We start from the raw sequence: 20,262 nt of genomic DNA, 5'->3' as shown, positions 1-20,262 counted from the left end.
ATCAAGATGAAAACATGCTATTTTTTTTTTTTCTCCCCAATTTTGAATGCCCAATTTCTAATGCATTCCCAAGTCCTCGTGGTGGCATAGTGACTCGCCTCAATCCGGGTGGCGGAGAAAGAATCTCAGTTACCTCTGCGTCTGAGGCAGTCAATCCACGCATCTTATCACGTGGCTTGTTGAGCGCAGACATCGCACGTGTGGAGGCTTCATGCTGCTCTCTGCGGCATCCATGCACAATTCGCCATGTGCCCCACCGAGAGCGAGAACCACATTATAGGGACCAATATGAGGTTACCCCATTTGACTCTACCCTCCCTAGCAACTGGGCCAACTTGGCTGCAGTCACTCAGCACGCCCTGCTTTTTAATAATCGCGCAAGAATTCAAGTGCATCAGACATGGCTCATTCAAACATTTCATGAAGATATGATCTATTTCTTCATTTGTGCATCAAGTAAATCTTTAGTCTCGTTTATTTTTGCTGCCAGATATGGTGATCCACCAGCAAAAGAAACACAATTAACGGAACTCGGAGTGTTTTTCTATTGTAAATTTGAGTTAAATGACAACATTATCCCTTGAGCAACTTGCCTCGATCAGGATGGTTTAAAATCATCAGTTTTGTCTGTGCCTCTCTGATCTTGTTTTTGTTAGCGGTTGGACTAGTGGAAGAGAGTAAAAATCATAAACATTTCACAACACATATCCTTAACGCTTAAGTATGTAACTTTTTCGATGTTAAAAAATATCCCAGCTTAATAGAGCAGTGCCCGCACTCTTTTTCGGCCATCTGGGTTACGGAAGTATTTTCCCCATACATTTTTTCTATAGACTTTTTATTAAATCCTTCATAAAAGAGCCATGAACCAAACCAACCATCTCCTAGGAGAATCACAACATCACAAACATTGTTTTGAGACAAAAACGTATTTGAAAGTCAGACATAAAGACAAAGGTAAAAAGGCTGTTTCATAAGGGCAAAAAATACAATTCCATGAAACATTGTGGATGATGTCGTTGAATAAAAAACTATTGATTTTAGGTTGTTGATCGGTAAAGTTTATTGCAAAATATCCAGATATGCACACTGCCGGCCAAAAGTTTGGAACAATTTACAGATTTAGCTGTATTGTAAGGAAATTGGTACTTCATCAAAGTGGCATTCAACTGATCACAAATTATAGTCAGGACATTACTGATGTAAATAACCGCATCATCACTATTTGAAAAAAGTCATTTTAGATCAAATCTAGACAGACCCCATTTCCAGCAGCCATCACTCCAACACATTATCCGTGAGTAATCATGCTAAATTGCTAATTGGGTTCTAGAAAATCACTTGCCATTATATCAAACACAGCTGAAAGATATTTGATTCATTAAATGAAGCTTAACATTGTCTTTGTGTTTGTTTTTGAGTTGTCACAGTATGCAATAGACTGGCATGTCTTAAGGTCAATATTAAGTCAAGTCAAGTCAAGTGGTTTTTATTGTCGTTTCAACCATATACAGTTAGTACAGTACACAGCAAAACGAGACAACGTTCCTCCAGGACCATGGTGCTACATAAAAACAACAAAGGACCAACATAGGACCACATTAGACTACACAACGAAATAAAATACCTATATAAACTACCTATATATACCTATATAAAGTGCACGTGCAAACATGTGCAAAAAGTACAGGACAGTACAACAAATTACTGACAATGAACAGGACAATAGACAGCATAGCGCCGACCAGTACTCAGTAGTGCAAAAAGATGACAGTTTCTAAAATGTAAACATAACATACTATGAGATAATGTTCTATGCACATAGCAGTTATTGAGGTAGCAGACAGTTATAAAGTGACAGTTATTAAAGTGCAACTCAGGACACGTGTGTGTCAAACCAGTCTCTGAGTATTGAGAAGTCTGATGGCTTGGGGAAGAAGCTGTTACACAGTCTGGCCGTGAGGGCCCGAATGCTTCGGTACCTCTTGCCAGACGGAAGGAGGGTAAAGAGTTTGTGTGAGGGGTGTGTGGGGTCATCCACAATGCTGGTTGCTTTATGGATACAGTGTTTTTTGTAAATGTCTTTGATGGAGGGAAGAGAGACCCCAATGATCTTCTCAGCTGTCCTCACTATCCTCTGCAGGGCTTTGCGGTCCGAAACGGTGCAAGTCCCAAACCAGGCAGTGATGCAGCTGCTCAGGATGCTCTCAATAGTCCCTCTATAGAATGTAGTGAGGATGGGGGTTGGGAGATGTGCTTTCCTCAGCCTTCGAAGAAAGTAGAGACGCTGCTGGGCTTTCTTGGTGATTGAGCTGGTGTTGAGGGACCAGGTGAGGTTCTCCGCCAGGTGAACACCAAGAAATTTGGTGCTCTTGACGATCTCCACAGAGGAGCCGTCGATGTTCAGCGGAGTGTGTTCACCTTGTGCTCTCCTAAAGTCAACAACCATCTCTTTTGTTTTGTCGACATTCAGGGACAGGTTGTTGGCTCTACACCAGTTCGTCAGCCGCTGCACCTCCTCTCTGTATGCTGACTCGTTGTTCTTGCTGATGAGACCCACCACGGTCGTGTCATCGGCGAACTTGATGATGTGATTCGAGCTGTGCATTGCTGCACAGTCGTGAGTCAGCAGAGTGAACAGCAGTGGACTGAGCACACAGCCCTGGGGGCCCCAGTGCTCAGTGTGGTGGTGGTGGAGATGCTGTTCCCGATCCGGACTGACTGAGGTCTCCCAGTCAGGAAGTCCAGGATCCAGTTGCAGAGGGAGGTGTCCAGGCCCAGCAGGTTCAGCTTTCCAATCAGGTGCTGGGGAATGATTGTGTTGAATGCTGAGCTGAAATCTATGAACAGCATTCGAACGTATGAGTCCTTATTGTCTAGGTGGGTGAGGGCCAGATGGAGGGTTGTGGTGATGGCATCGTCCGTTGAACGGTTTGAACGATACGCAAACTGCAGTGGGTCTAGTGAGGGGGCAGCTGGGTCTTAATCTGCCTCATGACGAGCCTCTCGAAGCACTTCATGATGATGGCTGTAAGTGCGACGGGACGGTAGTCGTTGAGGCAGGACACTGAAGACTTCTTTGGCATGGGGATGATGGTGGTGGCCTTGAAGCACGTTGGAACAACGGCGCTGCTCAGAGAGATGTTGAAGATGTCGGTAAGAACATCTGCTAGCTGGTCTGCACATCCTCTGAGCACTCTGCCAGGAATGTTGTCTGGTCCAGCAGCCTTCCGTGGGTTGACTCTACGTAGAGTTTTCCTCACATCTGCCGTGGTAAGACAGAGCACCTGGTCGTTGGGAGGAGGGGTGGACTTCCTCGCCATCACGTCGTTCTGCACTTCAAACCGAGCGTAGAAGTCGTTCAGCGCATCTGGAAGGGAGGCATCTTTGTCACAGGCAACTGATGTTGTCCTGTAGTTGGTGATGGCCTGGATGCCCTGCCACATGCGCGCGTGTCACCGCTGTCCTGGAAGTGACTGTGGATTCTCTGGGCGTGCGCGCTTTGCCTCTCTGATTGCCCGTGACAGTTTGGCCCTAGCTGCTCTTAGGGCTGCCTTATCGCCTGCTCTGAAGGCGGAGTCTCGGACCTCAGCAGCGTGCGCACCTCCGCAGTCATCCACGGCTTCTGGTTGGAGCGTGTGGTGATGGTCTTGGAGAAAGTGACATCATCAATGCACTTGCTGATGTAGCTGGTCACTGATGCTGTGTATTCCTCCAAGTTGGTAGAATCGCCATATGTTGCAGCCTCCCTGAACATGTGCCAGTCAGTACACTCAAAACAGTCCTGAAGAGCAGAGATGGCTCCTGCTGGCCAGGTTTTCACCTGCTTCTGAAGCGGTTTTGTGCGTCTGACGAGCGGTCTGTATGCTGGAATTAACATAACAGAGACGTGGTCTGAGTAGCCGAGGTGGGGGCGGGGCTCCACCGTGCACGCCTGGGATGTTTGTGTAAACAAGATCAAGCCGTTAGCCCTCTCGTTGCAAAGTCCACATACTGATGGAATTTAGGGAGCACTGTCTTGAGATTTGCATGGTTGAAATCTCCGGCGACAATAAACAGTCCGTCGGGGTGAGCGTTCTGCAGTTCGCTCATAGCCCCATACAGTTCACAGAACGCTTCCTTAGCGTTAGCGCTGGGGGGAATGTAAACTCCGGTTATGCAAACAGTGGTGAATTCCCGTGGTAGATAAAAAGGTCTGCATCTAACAGTCACAAGCTCCAACAGCGATGAACAGTAACTAGAGACTAGCATAGAGTTCTTGCACCATTCCGTGTTGATGTAAACACACAAGCCACCACCGCGAGTCTCACCCTTAGGTGAAAAATGGCAAAAAAGAAACTTCTTTCTCTAGAAACTCATCAGTCAATCATTGTTTTGAGGAATGAAGGCGATACAATGCTTGAAATTGCTAAAAAACTGAAGATTTCATACAAAGGTGTACACTACAGTCTTCAAAGACAAAGCACAACTGGCTCTAACAAGGACAGAAAGAGATGTGGAAGACCAGATGTAAAACTAAACAAGAGGATAAGTACATCAGAGTCTCTAGTTTGAGAAATAGACACCTCACATGTCCTCGGCTGATGGCTTCATTGAATTCTACCTGCTCAACACCAGTTTCATGTTCAACAGTAAAGAGAAGACTCAGGGGTGCAGGACTTATGGGAAAAATTACAAAGAAAAGGTTAGAGTGGACAAAGAAACACAGACATTGGACAACAGATAATTGGAAAAGGTTGTTATGGATCTTAACCCCATTGAGCTTTTGTGGGATCAGCTAGACTGTAAGGTGTGTGAGAAGTGCCCGACAGGACAGACACATCTATGGCAAGTGCTACAGGAAGTGTGGGGTGAAAGGTCATCTGAGTATCTGGACAAACTGACAGCTAGAATGTCAAGGATCTGCAAAGCTGTCATTGCTGCATGTGGAGGAATTTTTGATGAGAACTCTTTGAAATAGTTTAAGAAGTTCTGAACATTTCTAAATTGTAATAGTAATTTTTCACTTTATTAATGTCCTGGCTATACAGTGCATCCAGATATTATTCACAGCGCTTCACTTTTTCCACATTTTGTTATGTTACAGCCTTATTCCAAAATTGATTAAATTAATAATTTTACTCAAAATTCTACAAACAATACCCCATAATGACAACGTGGAAGAAGTTTGTTTGAAATCTTTGCAAATTTATTATAAATAAAAAACGAAATAATCACATGTACATAAGTATTCACAGCCTTTGCCATGACACTCAAAACTGAGCTCAGGTGCATCCTGTTTCCACTGATCATCCGTGAGATGTTTCTACAAATTGATTGGAGTCCACCTGTGGTAAATTCAGTTGATTGGATATGATTTGGAAAGGCACATGTAACACAGATAATATGTGATCTCTCTCTCTCTCTCTCTATATATATATATATATGTGTGTGTGTATATGCTGAAATGTTAGAATATACAAAAATAACTATTCATAATATTCTATAGTATTGAATTGTGAAATTTATGTAAATTACATTTTACATGATGTAGTTTGCAGTCATAACAGACAGTACCCAGTAAGTTGAACATTTGTAAACTAAATATTTCTCTGACCCTGTTGGTTGACAGGTCAGGTTTTTTTGTTTTGTTTGTTTGTTTCTTTTGGTTCTTTTCCCATTGTATGGATGGAATGCTGGTGAAATTGATGGCGAGCCGCTTACCTTGAAAAATAGTTGGACCCGTCCTGTTATTACTACACTCTACGGTGTGGTAGGCCTCACTGCAACAAACCCCCTCACTCATCTTCATGTTTACATTTCCCCCCACACATACACAAACACTACGGATATCTGAACTCTTGATTTAGTTTGGACAAGGACTTTTACTCACCATACTTTAATCCGCTCACTGAGGATCTGAGCTGAGTGGTAGGAGCCATTCCTACGGTTTGAGGGTAATTTGTATTTGTTTTGAACTTTGATGTGGTACCATTGTAACTGGATTTGAATTAGCTTGAATGTGGTAATGTTAATAGACATTCAAGTTTAAGGGTGAACTTGATAGATTGATAATAGAACTAATTGAGGAAGTGACATACTCAATGTCATAACTTGACTGTGATATAAATAACATTGTCATTCAATTATTATTTTCTTTTCATTGTTTGTATTCAACTAAATCAATTGTGTGTATATATATATTTTTTTTTTATTTTGTTTTTGTTCTAATACAAAAGCCGGTATTTTGCAACATTCAATTCTGGTCTTGTGAGTTTCATTTTAAACATTTCCCTTTGCTCTAGTAGTCGAACCAATTGTGTCAACTGACCCAAATACCTATTTATTATTCATTAATAAGTTCCTATAGGTGTTACAACATAGATGGCGAGCCAGCCTAGGAGCATTGCTGAATGTTTAACTGAAACGTGGTTGGTTCAGTTCCTATAAATTGGTTACATTTAAATATTTTAAAGTCAGTTATCCAAAACCAAGTCTGGTAAAATGGAAATTGTGGTCAGAGAATCAATTAAAATCCCAAATTCTGTAGTGGTTAGTGAAACCCTGCAAATTGCCTGTTGTGTTGAAAAATGAGACTGACCATGACATCGTCATACCACCTAAAACAGTGCTGGCAGATGTTAAGGCCATGGTACGAGTTCTACATAAAGGGCAGATGGTAAAAGACTTGAACCCAAATTATATGCAGAAAGAGTCCCTTCAGTCTGAAAAGCTGAGTTTTAATTTTGGAGACTCCCCATTGCCCACTGAATGGAGGGAGAAGGTGACCAACATGTTGAATTCTGTGCCAGAAGTTTTTTCCCATCATGCCTTGGATTTTGGACATACTGATAAGGTCAAGCATCGCATCAAGCTTAGTGATGAGACACCTTTTAAACACAGAGCCCGACCAATACATCCTCATGATGTGGAGGCCATAAGAAAACACCTTCAGGAACTCCTTGATTCAGGAGTTATACGGGAATCGGATTCCCCATTCGCCTCTCCCATTGTCGTTGTGAAGAAGGACGGTTCTGTTCGTCTTTGTATAGACTTCAGAAAGCTAAACCTTCAGACCGTCAAGGACGCATATGCCCTTCCTAATCTAGAGGAGGCCTTCTCAGCGCTGTCAGGGTCAAAGTGGTTCTCCGTCCTTGATCTCAAGTCAGGGTATTACCAGATTGAAATGGAGGAATCGGATAAGCAGAAGACTGCATTCGTCTGCCCGCTAGGATTTTGGGAATTTAATAGAATGCCCCAAGGAATCACAAATGCACCGTCTACTTTCCAACGACTTATGGAGAAGTGTATGGGAGAGATGAATTTGAAGGAGGTTTTAGTGTTCATTGATGATTTAATCATTTTCTCTTCTTTAGAAGAACATGAGCAACGACTGAAGCATGTCTTGCAGCGACTAAAGGAATACGGGCTTAAGTTGGCTCCAGAAAAATGCAAGTTCTTCCAGACATCAGTTAGATATCTTGGTCATGTGGTGTCAGAGCGGGGTGTGGAAACAGACCCAGAGAAGATCAGGGCCCTAACAACATGGCCTGTGCCCAACAACTTAAAAGAATTTAGGTCCTTTCTAGGCTTCGCTGGATACTATAGAAGGTTCATTCAGGGGTACTCTCAGATCGTCAAGCCTCTCAATGAACTAACCTCTGGTTATCCACCAATCAGAAAGGGGAACAAAAAGCTTAAAAAGGGTGCAGGCCAAGAATACCACAACCCAAAGGATTCTTTTGGTCAAAGGTGGATGCACTGTTGTCAGGAAGCATTTGATCTAATAATCAAAAAGCTAACTTCCGCTCCTGTCCTGGGTTTTGCTGACCCCCGGTTTCCTTACATCCTGCATACAGATGCTAGTACCATTGGCTTGGGGGCCGCGTTGTATCAGCTTCAGGATGGCCAACCACAAGCAATAGCTTTTGCAAGCCGAGGACTTTCGAAGAGCGAAATGAAGTACCCTGCCCATAAGCTGGAGTTCTTAGCCCTCAAGTGGGCAGTCACTGAGAAGTTCTCGGATTACTTGTATGGTACAGATTTCACAGTGGTGACTGACAGCAACCCGCTGACTTATGTGTTAACATCTGCAAAACTTGATGCAACGAGTTATAGGTGGCTGTCATCTCTTTCCACTTACTCTTTTCAACTCCAGTACAGAGCCGGCAAGCAAAATCTAGATGCCGACGCTCTCATGGTGCACCAGAAGATGATCCTATATCTAGAAAGGAAAGTAAGAGAATCCGACAATTTGCACTTCATCATTTGAATGATGGTGAATCCTCACACACTGTTCCTCTTGATGTGGTTCAAGCTATCTGTGACCGACACACTGTCATTATTTCTGAAGATGGAAATAAAGTTCCAAACCCTGGACTAGTTTTAGTTGAGTCTTTAGCTCATCATTTTGCAGCTATTCCAGACAGCTTTCAGGAAGAGCAAGTGAATGGGTTCCTTCTTATCCCTTCTCTTTCTGAAGATGAGCTGAGAGCAAAGCAGAGGTTGGATCCCGCTATCAAGGAGGTGATCATTCAAATGGAGACTGGCCAAACCCCTCCTTCTAGTTTAAGGGCAGAGTTGCCTGAACTCCCTCTGCTGCTACGTGAACTCAACCGTCTAGAGTTGCGAAATGGAGTGCTCTATCGAAGGAGACAAGATGGACCTAATATCATCTTTCAGCTAGTGCTCCCAGAGGAGCTGAGATCAGTAGCATTTGAGAGCCTCCATAATGACATGGGTCTTATGGGGTTTGAGCGGACAGTGGATCTGATTAGAGCCAGATTTTACTGGCCAAAGATGTATATGACTATTGAAAAGATGATCAGGATTTGTGAGCGTTGTGTACGCAGGAAATCCCCACCTGAAAGAGCCGCACCACTGATGAATATAAAGACAAGTAGGCCGCTTGAATTGGTGTGTATGGATTTCTTGTCTTTGGAACCAGATCAATCAAACACTAAAGACATATTAGTCATCACCGATCATTTCACTAAGTACGCAGTAGCTGTGCCAACTCTGAATCAGCGAGCACGCACTGTAGCAAAGAGACTTTGGGAGAATTTCATAGGTCATTATGGTTTTCCAGAACGATTACATAGTGATCAGGGTCCTGATTTTGAGTCAAAGACCATAAAAGAACTATGTGAACTTACTGGCACAAAGAAAGTGCGTACAACTCCATACCATCCGAGAGGAAACCCAGTTGAGCGATTCAACCGCACTCTCCTCCAAATGCTTGGTACACTAAGTCAACATGAAAAACAACACTGGAAAGACTTTGTTAAACCTCTCGTTCATGCATACAATTGCACAAAAAATGAAGTAACGGGATTCTCCCCGGATCAGTTGATGTTCGGGAGACAACCAAGACTTCCAATCGACCTAGCTTTTTGGGTTGCCCATCAACACTGATAAAAAGTCACATTCTCAGTATGTCAGTGATTTAAAGCATCACTTGGAAGAGAGTTACAAGATTGCGTCCTCTAATGCACAGAAGAATGCTAATCGCAATAAAGTACGATTTGATAGGCGAGTTGTCAATTCAAATCTGGAGGTAGGAAATAGAGTCCTTGTACGTAATGTTAGATTGCGTGGAAAACAGAAGCTAGCAAACAGGTGGGAGGATAGTGTGTACGTTGTTCTCACGAAAGCCGGGGACTTGCCTGTCTACACGGTTAAGCCTGAAGGCAAGGATGGACCTGTGTGTACTCTACATCGCGACTTGCTACTCGCTTGTGGCTTTCTGCCTGAAACAAATTTGGTGGACATACCTCCCAAACAACCATTGGTAATGAGACGGAGAACAAGACAGAGTCCAACTAATGAGGGTGGAGATGAGGAATCTTCTGACTCCGAGGATGTGCCTACCTACACATTCATTCCTCATACTCCCCAAAAACCTGATGTGTTCATCACAGTACATGAAATACCCCAGTTGAGAAATCCTGATGGGACTAAACAATGTCATACCCCAGTTCTGTTTCCTGTCCCTGTATCGTCTACAGTTGAATCTCTGGTAGAGGACCGTGGTCACAACCTATCCATGCATAACTTACCTGAATCCATGGAGCCAGAAATTGAAGAGTCTGAACTAGTAAACTTGCCTAATGATAGTAACTTACCTGATGAAAATACCTCATCTGAATGTGCTGTTTTACCTGAATCTGACCCCTCACCTGATAATGATTTACCTGTTGATGTTCCTCTGAACACGGGTCAGAAATCATCTGAGTGTGCATCTCTCGGTAATGAGACATTCCCTGTGTTCTTGGATGCAAGTAACCATGAGGAAGTATCTGAAACCGGAAGGATTGTGACTGAACAGCCCAAACCAGTGGAAGCAGAGAGTGGTGAAACCCAAGTTGATCAAACCCCTTTTCGTCGCTCTCATAGAACGCATGAGAAGCCTGAGAGATTGCATTATGCAAGATTTTTTTCAAGGGTTGAGTGATGCATTTGTAAGTTCCCTGCAGGGATTTGATTATTCAGACATAAAACCGCAACTAAGTGGAGAACGTGAAGACGTGACTCAGTAGTCACCATGCATATGCACAGGGACGTGCATATAATCAGAAGGGGCAGGTGTAACACAGATAATATGTGATCTCTCTCTCTCTCTCTCTCTCTCTCTCTCTCTCATATATATATATATATATATATATATATATTAATTAGGAAAACCTTATAAAATCACTTTGGTTAGTGATGTATTATTAAAATGTGTTTTCAAGGGTTACAAAGGGTTAATATTGATTAATCTTAGCAAATAAGATTGACATACTATTTGGCCAATCGGTAATCAGCTGACGGCAAATAGCTCCACACCATTGTTCCGGTGTATCGGGGAGCGGGAAATTATTTTTTTTTTTCCGGGGGTATGTACTGAAAAGCGAGGCACCTGTACTGCTGCAGAGGATGAAAACTAATGAAACCTTTGTGAAACTAGATATATTGCGGATAAGAAAACACTATATTGAGATGTAATTTAGTATTACAAAAGTTGTATGTAACTGTCGGAAGAAATATAGTGTTATTCAATTTTTATAAGCCGTGGTCAGTGGTTTTGATCTTCGTGGGTGTTTCTACAAGTGTGATCAGTGCTGTTGGAAAAAAGCAAGGTAGTTAATTTATTTAATATTATTGTACAAGCTAAATTGTTAAATTGATTGTGCACTGGAAGAGAAAGCACTAAATCTGTATTCGGTATTATATCTTTTGGTTTTAGCGAACGCATGGTTTTACTGGGCGCTGCCATTTGGTGTGTGTGTGTGTGTGTGTGTCCAGCCGCTTTGGTGAAATCGGTGAGAGTGTTCATTTCATTCTAGGAATATATATATTTTTTTTTGTTATGAATCTTGAGATAAGTTCATTGTGTGTGTGTATATATATATATATACACACACACAATGATATATATATGTGTGTGTGTATGTATGTACCGTAATTTCCGGACGATTGAGCGCACCTGAATATAAGCCGCACCCACTGATTTTTAAATAACATATTATTTTCAACATAAATAAGCCGCACCTGTCTATAAGCCGCAGGTGCCTACCGGTACATTGAAACAAATGAACTTTACACAGGCTTTAACGAAACACGGCTTGTAACAAAAATAAATAGGCTTTAACGAAACACGGTGTGGCAGCGGGGGCGTAGTCAAGCGCCCGTCCGGGAGAGAAAAGCGGTAAGGGCGCTTACACCTGAGCTAAATTATGTCTAACACCGGTGTCTAATTTCAGTAAGCATGGGGAGAGCGGCATAAAAAGGCAGCAGCCAAAGAGCTGAGAGAGTGACACACGTCAGTCTAGTGTTGGCGCATAGAAGAATTGAGAAACTTTATAAAATTGATTGTAAACATTGCTGTGGCCATTAAAAGCCTTACCTGGAACGTCAAGTGCCCTGCTGAAAACTGTCACACTGGTGCCCGTGTGACAGTTTTCCCAAGAAGGACACGTGAAGCAGGGCACTTGAAATTAGACACCGGTGTTAGACATAATTTAGCGCAGGTGTAAGCGCCCTTACAGCTTTTCTCTCCCGGACAGGCGCTTGACCACGCCCCCGCTGCCACACACGGCTTGTAATAAAACATTTGCAGTAAACAGTAGCCTACCAAGAAAGTCATTGGTCACTATCTTCCTCGTCCTGTGCAATGAAACCACTGAAGTCATCTCCTTTGGTGTCGGAGTTGAATAGCCTCAGATTTCAGAGTCAATTCCTCACGCTGCTGTTTCCAACGTCTTATCATCGACTCATTAAGACCAAGCTCCCGTGCAGCAGCTCTATTTCATTTTCCAACAGCCAGATCAATCGCCTTCAACTTGAAAGCTGCATCATATGCGTTTCTCCATGTCTTTACCATGGTGAGGGTGACAAAATTACTACCGTAATCAGAATGATGGGAAGTTTGAGCGCGCTCGATTTAATCTAAACAGTAAACAAAAAAGTTGTTTTGACCTTAACCCGTTCGGCAATTTCATTGGTCTAATGAAAGCTTCACGCTGCCAAAAAACTGAGCACGTCACAGAATATTTTTATTAATTTTTTTATAAAATTTGAAAGCGGGAAAAATCCATATATTAGCCGCGTCATTGTATAAGCCGCGAGGTTCAAAGCGTGGGAAAAAAGTTGCGGCTTATAGTCCGGAAATTACGGTATATGCTGAAATGTTAGAATATACAAAAATAACTATTCATAATATTCTATATTATTGAATTGTGAAATTTATGTAAATTACATTTTACATGATGTAGTTTGCAGTCATAACAGACAGTACCCAGTAAGTTGAACATTTGTAAACTAAATATTTCTCTGACCCTGTTGGTTGACAGGTCAGGTTTTTTTGTTTTGTTTGTTTGTTTCTTTTGGTTCTTTTCCCATTGTATGGATGGAATGCTGGTGAAATTGATGGCGAGCTGCTTACCTTGAAAAATAGTTGGAGACGTCCCTTTCTTCAGGATTTTTGGACCCGTCCTGTTATTACTACACTCTACGGTGTGGTAGGCCTCACTGCAACAAACCCCCTCACTCACCTTCATGTTTACATTTCCCCCCACACATACACAAACACTACGGATATCTGAACTCTTGATTTAGTTTGGACAAGGACTTTTACTCACCATACTTTAATCCGCTCACTGAGGATCTGAGTTGAGTGGTAGGAGCCATTCCTACGGTTTGAGGGTAATTTGTATTTGTTTTGAACTTTGATGTGGTACCATTGTAACTGGATTTGAATTAGCTTGAATGTGGTAATGTTAATAGACATTCAAGTTTAAGGGTGAACTTGATAGATTGATAATAGAACTAATTGAGGAAGTGACATACTCAATGTCATAACTTGACTGTGATATAAATAACATTGTCATTCAATTATTATTTTCTTTTCATTGTTTGTATTCAACTAAATCAATTGTGTGTATATATATATATTTTTTTTTTTTTTTTTTGTTCTAATACAAAAGCCGGTATTTTGCAACATTCTATTCTGGTCTTGTGAGTTTCATTTTAAACATTTCCCTTTGCTCCAGTAGTCGAACCAATTGTGTCAACTGACCCAAATACCTATTTATTATTCATTAATAAGTTCCTATAGGTGTTACACACACACACCTGTCTATTTAAGGTCCCGCAGTTAACAGTGCATGTCAGAGCACAAACCAAGCCATGAAGTCCAAGGAATAGTTGTAGGCCTCCAAGACAGGATTGTATCGAGGCACACATCTGGGGAAGGATACAGAAAAATGTCTACTGCATTGAAGGTCCCAATGAGCACAGTGGCCTCAATCATCCATAAATGGAAGTTTGGAACCACCAGGACTCTTCCTAGAGCTGGCCGCCCAGCCAAACGGAGCGATTGGGGAGAAGGGCCTTAGTCACGGAGGTGATGAAGAACCCGATGGTCACTCTGACAGAGCTCCAGCGTTTCTCTGTGGAGAGAGGAGAAACTTCCAGAAAAACAATCATCTCTGCAGCACTCCACCAATCAGGCCTGTATGGTAGAGTGCCCAGACAGAAGCCACTCCTCAGTAAAAGGCACATGACAGCCCACCTGGTGTTTTGTCAAAAGGCACCTGAAGGACTCTCAGACCTTGAGAAACAAAATTCTCTGGTCTGATGAAACAAAGTTTGATCTCTTTGGCCTGAATGGCAAGGAGGAATGTCTGGAGGAAACCTCATTACCTGGCCAATACCATCCCTACAGTGAAGCATGGTGGTGGCAGCATCATGCTGTGGGGATGTTTTTCTGCGGCAGGTACTGGGAGACTAGTCAGGTTGAATGTAGCAATGTACAGAGACATCCTTGATGAAAATCTGCTCCAGAGCGCTCTGGACCTCAGACTGGGGCGAAGGTTCATCTTCCAACAGGACAACGACCCTGAGCACACAGCCAAGATAACAAAAGAGTGGCTACGGGACAACTCTGTAAATGTACTTGAGTGGCCCATCCAGAGCCCAGACTTGAACCCGATTGAACATCTCTTTAGAGATCTGAAAATGGCTGTGCACTGACGCGGGGAGCGTTCTCCAACCTGATGGAGCTTGAGAGGTCCTGCAAAGAAGAATGGGAGAAACTGCCCAAAAATAGGTGTGCCAAGCTTGTAGCATCATACTCAAAAAAGACTTGAGGCTGTAGTTGGTGCAGGTGCTTCAACAAAGTATTGAGCAAAGGCTGTGAATACTTGTGTACATGTGAAGTTTTATTTTTTTTTAAATGTAATAAAATATTTCAAACAAACTTCTTTCATGTTGTCATTATGGGGTATTGTTTGTAGAATTGAGGAAAATAATGAATTTAATCCATTTTGGAATAAGGCTGTAACATAACAAAAAGTGAAGCACTGTGAATACTTTCTGGATGCACTGTACACTGTGTTGTGATCAGTTGAATGCCACTTTGGTAAATAAAAGTACCAATTTCTTTCCATAAGAGCAAAATCTGTACATTATTCCAAACTTTTGGCCACCAGTGTACAAATATATGTAGGTGAAGAGTGACCGACCATGATGACATTGACAGTACATCATAGGAGTGGGCGGTTTCATGGGTTTCGTTGGATCTTTATCTGCTGTACCATGGGTAATGTAGTTGTTTACTATGAATTCCGCAATCAAACATGATTTTTAAACAAAGAAGTGGAAATAACGTGGACTGATGTCTTCAGCGGAAGCATATACCATCGATGAACAACCTCGTAGCTCATGGTAAATCTGTCATTAAAGATTTATAAGTTATCGTTGAAAACCAATTAGTCTATGGGGTAAATAAATGGGACTTTTATTTCCAGAACCAGACTGTAGCGCTCTATATACAGAGACAACTGTAAGTAAGCCTTTCATTTAATAATAAATTTTCTTAATATTCTGTAAATTTTCTCAAACTAAACACTGTATCTCTGTGGCACTATAAAAATTCCTGTCTTTGTTTTGAGCGACCTGTTTAGATCCGCCCCAACAATGTTATTCAAGGAGGTGGGAGAACTATTAAATCGGGTTGTCTCAACACAATCCCCCCCCCATATTTATTAATAGGCCTGTTTGGAATGTAATTCATAGAAGTATTTTCTTGATTTAGATGAATCGATTTGACTGGGATTCTGTTTTAATGATTTGTCTATCATTATTTATGTGTCATTATTCAACTTAATTGTGAAAATACATCATTATAGGGGTGTGCAGTGAAACCATTATCTGTATTTGTATCTATCTGTTCATATGACAAAATGATCTCTATCTCTTCGGATACAACAGGGTGTGGGTGGAGCTTGAACTTGAAGTGCGTCAGTTTTAAGTATTACACTAACATTTATAGTTTATATTAATAAAAGATGCCTTTTCATAATAATAGCCTAATAATAATAATATACAATTATTATTTTAAAAAATATATTCTTTTTTTCTTACCAGATGAAGCTGAATTTGTAGGCTAAATTAACTGTGGAATAATGTTGTGATTTCTCCAGATATTTCAGATATTAATATCTGTATGACCGCATTTTTGTTCATCTGTTCATGTATATCATCATTATTCTGGAGGCAAGAGGTCTCAAGAATAATGTGAAATGTCAAGCACGCATTTTACAGTGAATAATAATACAAAGTCAAACATTAAAAGAAATTAAAATAATATCAATAAAGCCTACAAACAGGCGAAAATCTGTCAGGTATTTTTACGATAAGACTCCATGATATAGTTTAATAATAATAATAATAATGTTACATTTATATAGCGCTTTACCAGATTTCAAGAGCACTTAGTATTTTCAAATTTAGCAGTTTAAAGAAGAAGGAAAAAAATATGGAGCAAGTTTCAGTGTCTTTGTTTTACATAAGCAGGAATATTCCGAATAGATGAATATTATATGGAGCATTTAAACCTTTATGGAACATTTAAACTTTTTTCCGGAATAAAGTCTTAACCAGTTAATTACCTTAAATCGCTGATGTAAATATAAATGTGGTCCACTTTAAGAGAGGGATAGATGAGCTCCGACGTGAAATCACCAATGCAGGTCAGGAATTTAACATCACGCTCAGTTTTACACTATACATGAATACATAAGAATCATGATACATAAACATAGACATTTCAAGAAGTGGAACTTGTATATGATGTCATAGTTAATGTTACACTTGACAAGCTCCAGATGTGCACAATTAATGGAGATTCGAGACTGTGGCCATCCGATCTGAAATCACAATGTGCGCATATTCATTCAGTTTACACTTCAGAAATATCGACTGCACAGATTCATAAATTATTTGTAATTTTGGATATGTTTATTTAAAATGTCTCTTAATCCTTGTGCTTTCAGGCAAACTAATATTTTTTTCTATTATTCATTTGAATTTATTCTTAGTTTTGTAGTCATTATTCGTGCCTTTCCGAATAAGGTATTTGGGCACATCCCTACATAATTACATGGAAATTTTGGTTTAGTATATGACAAAAAAAAAACTAAATTATTAAGAATGATAGCATATGTATTTTATAAATATCAGATGACTGGGACACGCTACCTTTTTGCCTGTTGGGTGTCATCTTATAAAACTGACTAAATGTATATATAATATTACAATTTAAAAGTAAATGGACGTTGTTCTTAGCATGGGAAACAAACACCTTCTGCACGATTACCTTTTCCTCAAATTGTTATTCTGATAATATTATTGGTAATGAAAAAATTTGTATTCAATTTTAAGTGTTGAAATTTCTATGAATCAGAGATCAGACCACAGTGCGGTACAGAAGCGGAATGCGTGTCTATGCGCGTGTATGTGGTCTGGTGCCACTCTTGAATATGACGCCTCTACCAGTGTCCACAACTGACTAGAGTGAAGCATGAGCTTGAAATATTTCGGAATAAGTACAATCACTAGTGTGTTCGGAACAAGTTCGGAAAGCCTGTTTATTATTCCAAACCCGAACCCGACCCGAAGTCCTACTTGAAAAATTGGCCCGAACCCGGCCCGAAACCTGTCGGGTTCTCGGATCCCATTGGGCCCGGGTTGGGTTGCAGACCTCTAGTCACAGCAGCGTAACAAAGATGGCCGCCAGTGTACTGACTTGCTCGAAAGACTAATGAGGAGAGTATTCAGAGAGCTGTTTTAAAAAAAATAATTGCAATTCTGTTTGTTGGCGCCAGCATCGCAGAAATGATATACTTCAGCTCTAATTGTAAAATAGACTACCTGACTCCAAGATCAAGGGCAGCTTCACTTCTGGTAATCTTTGGCTTAAAACCACCTCTGTAGTATCCGCTTTCAAAGGCCTGTCGCACAGAAGAAATCAAATTATTCACATAATTTCATTGAGACAAACGATTTCATTGTGAAAATATAACTTGCCGATTTGGAAGCTTCCAGAGCTTGTTTCACTTGCGGCTCCATATGCTTCATGGCTTGCATTGCATAGCGACCTGCAACAATGTGCCATTAGAGAGGAACACAAACACAATCAGGCTTAATTAATGATCAAACGGAAACACGTATTCCTTAATGTACGTTTATCATGATTTTCTGGAATCTTACCAGCAAATCCTACTGCTGCCAGGGTAAGACCCATGGCCACTATGGTATTAGCCTAAACCACACCATAAAACAATAACCCTTGATTGTGCAATTTGCATTAATCTAGAGGCAATTAGGGGCATTATTCAATGCAACCACACATCAGATATGTCAATCATAAAACATCTTATATAGATTTTCCTACACAACATTTATTGTCTGTATTACATTGAAAATACATTGCAAAACTGCTTCGCAGTTATCTGTGGATTATTTAAATAAATAAATAGTATCAGACATTATTATACCAGCTACGGTTGTCCAAACGGTAAAAGTTTACCTTATAGCTTGTTTTTAATGCTTTAAAGTGGGAAAATGATATTTGTGTACTGCAAACTCTGACAATTAGCATATAAAAGGTAAAACAGGCTTAAACTTGTAGTTTTAACAAGGCCATATAAACATAATTGGCTAATGCAGCCAGTAACAGCATTGAATGTCAGTCTGAATTAGCAATATGCTAATGCTACCTTTGTTTTTCGTCTAAATTACTTATTTAACACATACATAATACACAGTAACGCGATAGATTGAGTTCAAGTGAAGGAAAAGACAGGTGCCATGTTTTCTCTGCTACGATCTTTTGTTTTGATCGTTTAGAATAATATCTGACTTTTATCAGGCTTGTGTGCTGTTGTTATGGTGACTTCTGAACTTTAAACAGCGACCTTCCGCAAAATGATCCCGCTTGTCGCAACATTCGGAGTGCCACCTGTCGTAAAACACGAGTTGAAATTTGACATACGGTACACAAAATTAAGGTAACTATAGTTACAGGCCAGCAACAATATTGACCGTGTGGTATTTTGTACCATGTACTATGTTTTACGGTTTGTAATTTGACAGTTTGAAATGTATATATATCAAATTATACTTGAGTTTCTTCAATGACCTGAATGAGTAAAAATCCAGACATAATTTAACCAGATCAGAAACGTATTTTAATGCCAAAATGCAATGTAATACACCCACCCAGGGATAGAGTCTAGTCAGTACAGCCAGCCATGGTTAGACCGAAGCAAGTTGTAACTGTAGCTGAACTGTGGTATTTGTAGTAAAACCATAGTAACCACAAATTTGCCATGGGTTTCTGTAACTATAGTTTAACTATGGTTAAAATATGGTTAATAACACCATGGTAAATTGTTTGTTACTACAAATACCATACTTTTCATAAGAGATGGATGAAGCTATGGCGAGAGAACCCAAAATAATTGCCATTGTATTAAAAACTATATTAAAAACCTTCAAATGTATTGTGAGGGAAGGCAGAAGTGTTTCAGAAAATAAATTCCCTTCCCTGTCCTACTTTTATTTACTCTATCCTGTAAAATAAATAAATAAAAATATGATATATGTTTATATACATACACACAGAGGACACTCACTGGCCGCTTTATAAGTTACACCTGTACATATACTTATTCATGTGATTATCTAATCAGCTAATCGAATGGCAGCAGTGTAATGTATAAAATCATGCAGATATGGGGCAGGAGCTTCTGTTAATATTCGCATCAACCATCATAATGGGGAAAAATGTGATCTCAGTGATTTTGACCGTGGCATGATTGTTGATGCCAGATGGGCTAATGACATCAACAAAAGCTAATTAGAGACAGGGTTGGCAAATTTGGCATCCAGTTAATAAAATTATATTGATGGTGTGGGTTAGAGCTACTTTGAATTATAAAAAGCACTCAAAAAATTTGAGTTTGCTGTTTACAAGAAGCACCTGCTGATGTGGACCATGCCTCACAAAAAAGAGATCTCAGAAAACCTATAATCAAAAATTGTTGCTTTGCATGAAGCTGGAAAGGGTTACAAAGTTATCTTGAAGAGTTTAGATATTAATCTGTCCACAGTTAGATTTGCCTATAAATGAATACGATTTATTACTGTGGCTACTCTCCCTAGAAGTGGCCGTCCAGCCCAGATGACTGAAAGGGCACACCGCAGAATGATCAATGAGGTAAGAAAAAGAACTCTAGAGTGACAGCTAAAGACTTGAAGTAATCATTTGAATTGCTTAACATCTCTGTTCATGAGTCTGCTATACAGAAAACAATAAACAGATATGATGTCCATGGCAGGACATCACAAAGGAAGCCGCTGCTTTCCAACAAAAACATTGCTAACACTCCACAACGCTATTGGAAAAATGTAAGATGAATAATGTAACTAAGGTTGAATAGTTTGGGAAGAACATGC

At 40.5% G+C, this 20,262-nt stretch overlaps 1 protein-coding gene across 1 annotated transcript; it reads right to left on the bottom strand.

Annotated features, from left to right (window-relative positions):
- Window positions 1-433: 433 nt before the first annotated feature.
- LOC127641391 (mitochondrial import inner membrane translocase subunit TIM14-like) lies at window positions 434-18,058 on the bottom strand. The gene is made up of 5 exons (XM_052124375.1): window positions 18,013-18,058; window positions 17,830-17,900; window positions 17,674-17,753; window positions 596-664; window positions 434-506 (listed from the first exon to the last, which is right to left on the bottom strand). The coding sequence occupies exons 1-5, from the start codon at window positions 18,044-18,046 to the stop codon at window positions 434-436; spliced, it is 327 nt and encodes a 108-aa protein (XP_051980335.1). The 5' UTR covers window positions 18,047-18,058.
- Window positions 18,059-20,262: the final 2,204 nt, after the last annotated feature.

Source organism: Xyrauchen texanus, chromosome 50, assembly GCF_025860055.1.
Source record: "Xyrauchen texanus isolate HMW12.3.18 chromosome 50, RBS_HiC_50CHRs, whole genome shotgun sequence".
NCBI classification, from domain to species: Eukaryota; Metazoa; Chordata; class Actinopteri; order Cypriniformes; family Catostomidae; genus Xyrauchen; species Xyrauchen texanus.
This window is presented reverse-complemented; position numbering and strand designations above follow the sequence as displayed.

Coding starts and splice junctions, on each gene's coding strand:
- LOC127641391 (XM_052124375.1), bottom strand. CDS start 18,046: ATGGGTCTTACCCTGGCAGCAGTAGGATTTGCTG. Junction 17,754..17,829: donor CTCTGGAAGCTTCCAAATCG/GCAAGTTATATT, acceptor TCTGTGCGACAG/GCCTTTGAAAGCGGATACTA. Junction 507..595: donor ATTTTAAACCATCCTGATCG/AGGCAAGTTGCT, acceptor TGTTTCTTTTGC/TGGTGGATCACCATATCTGG.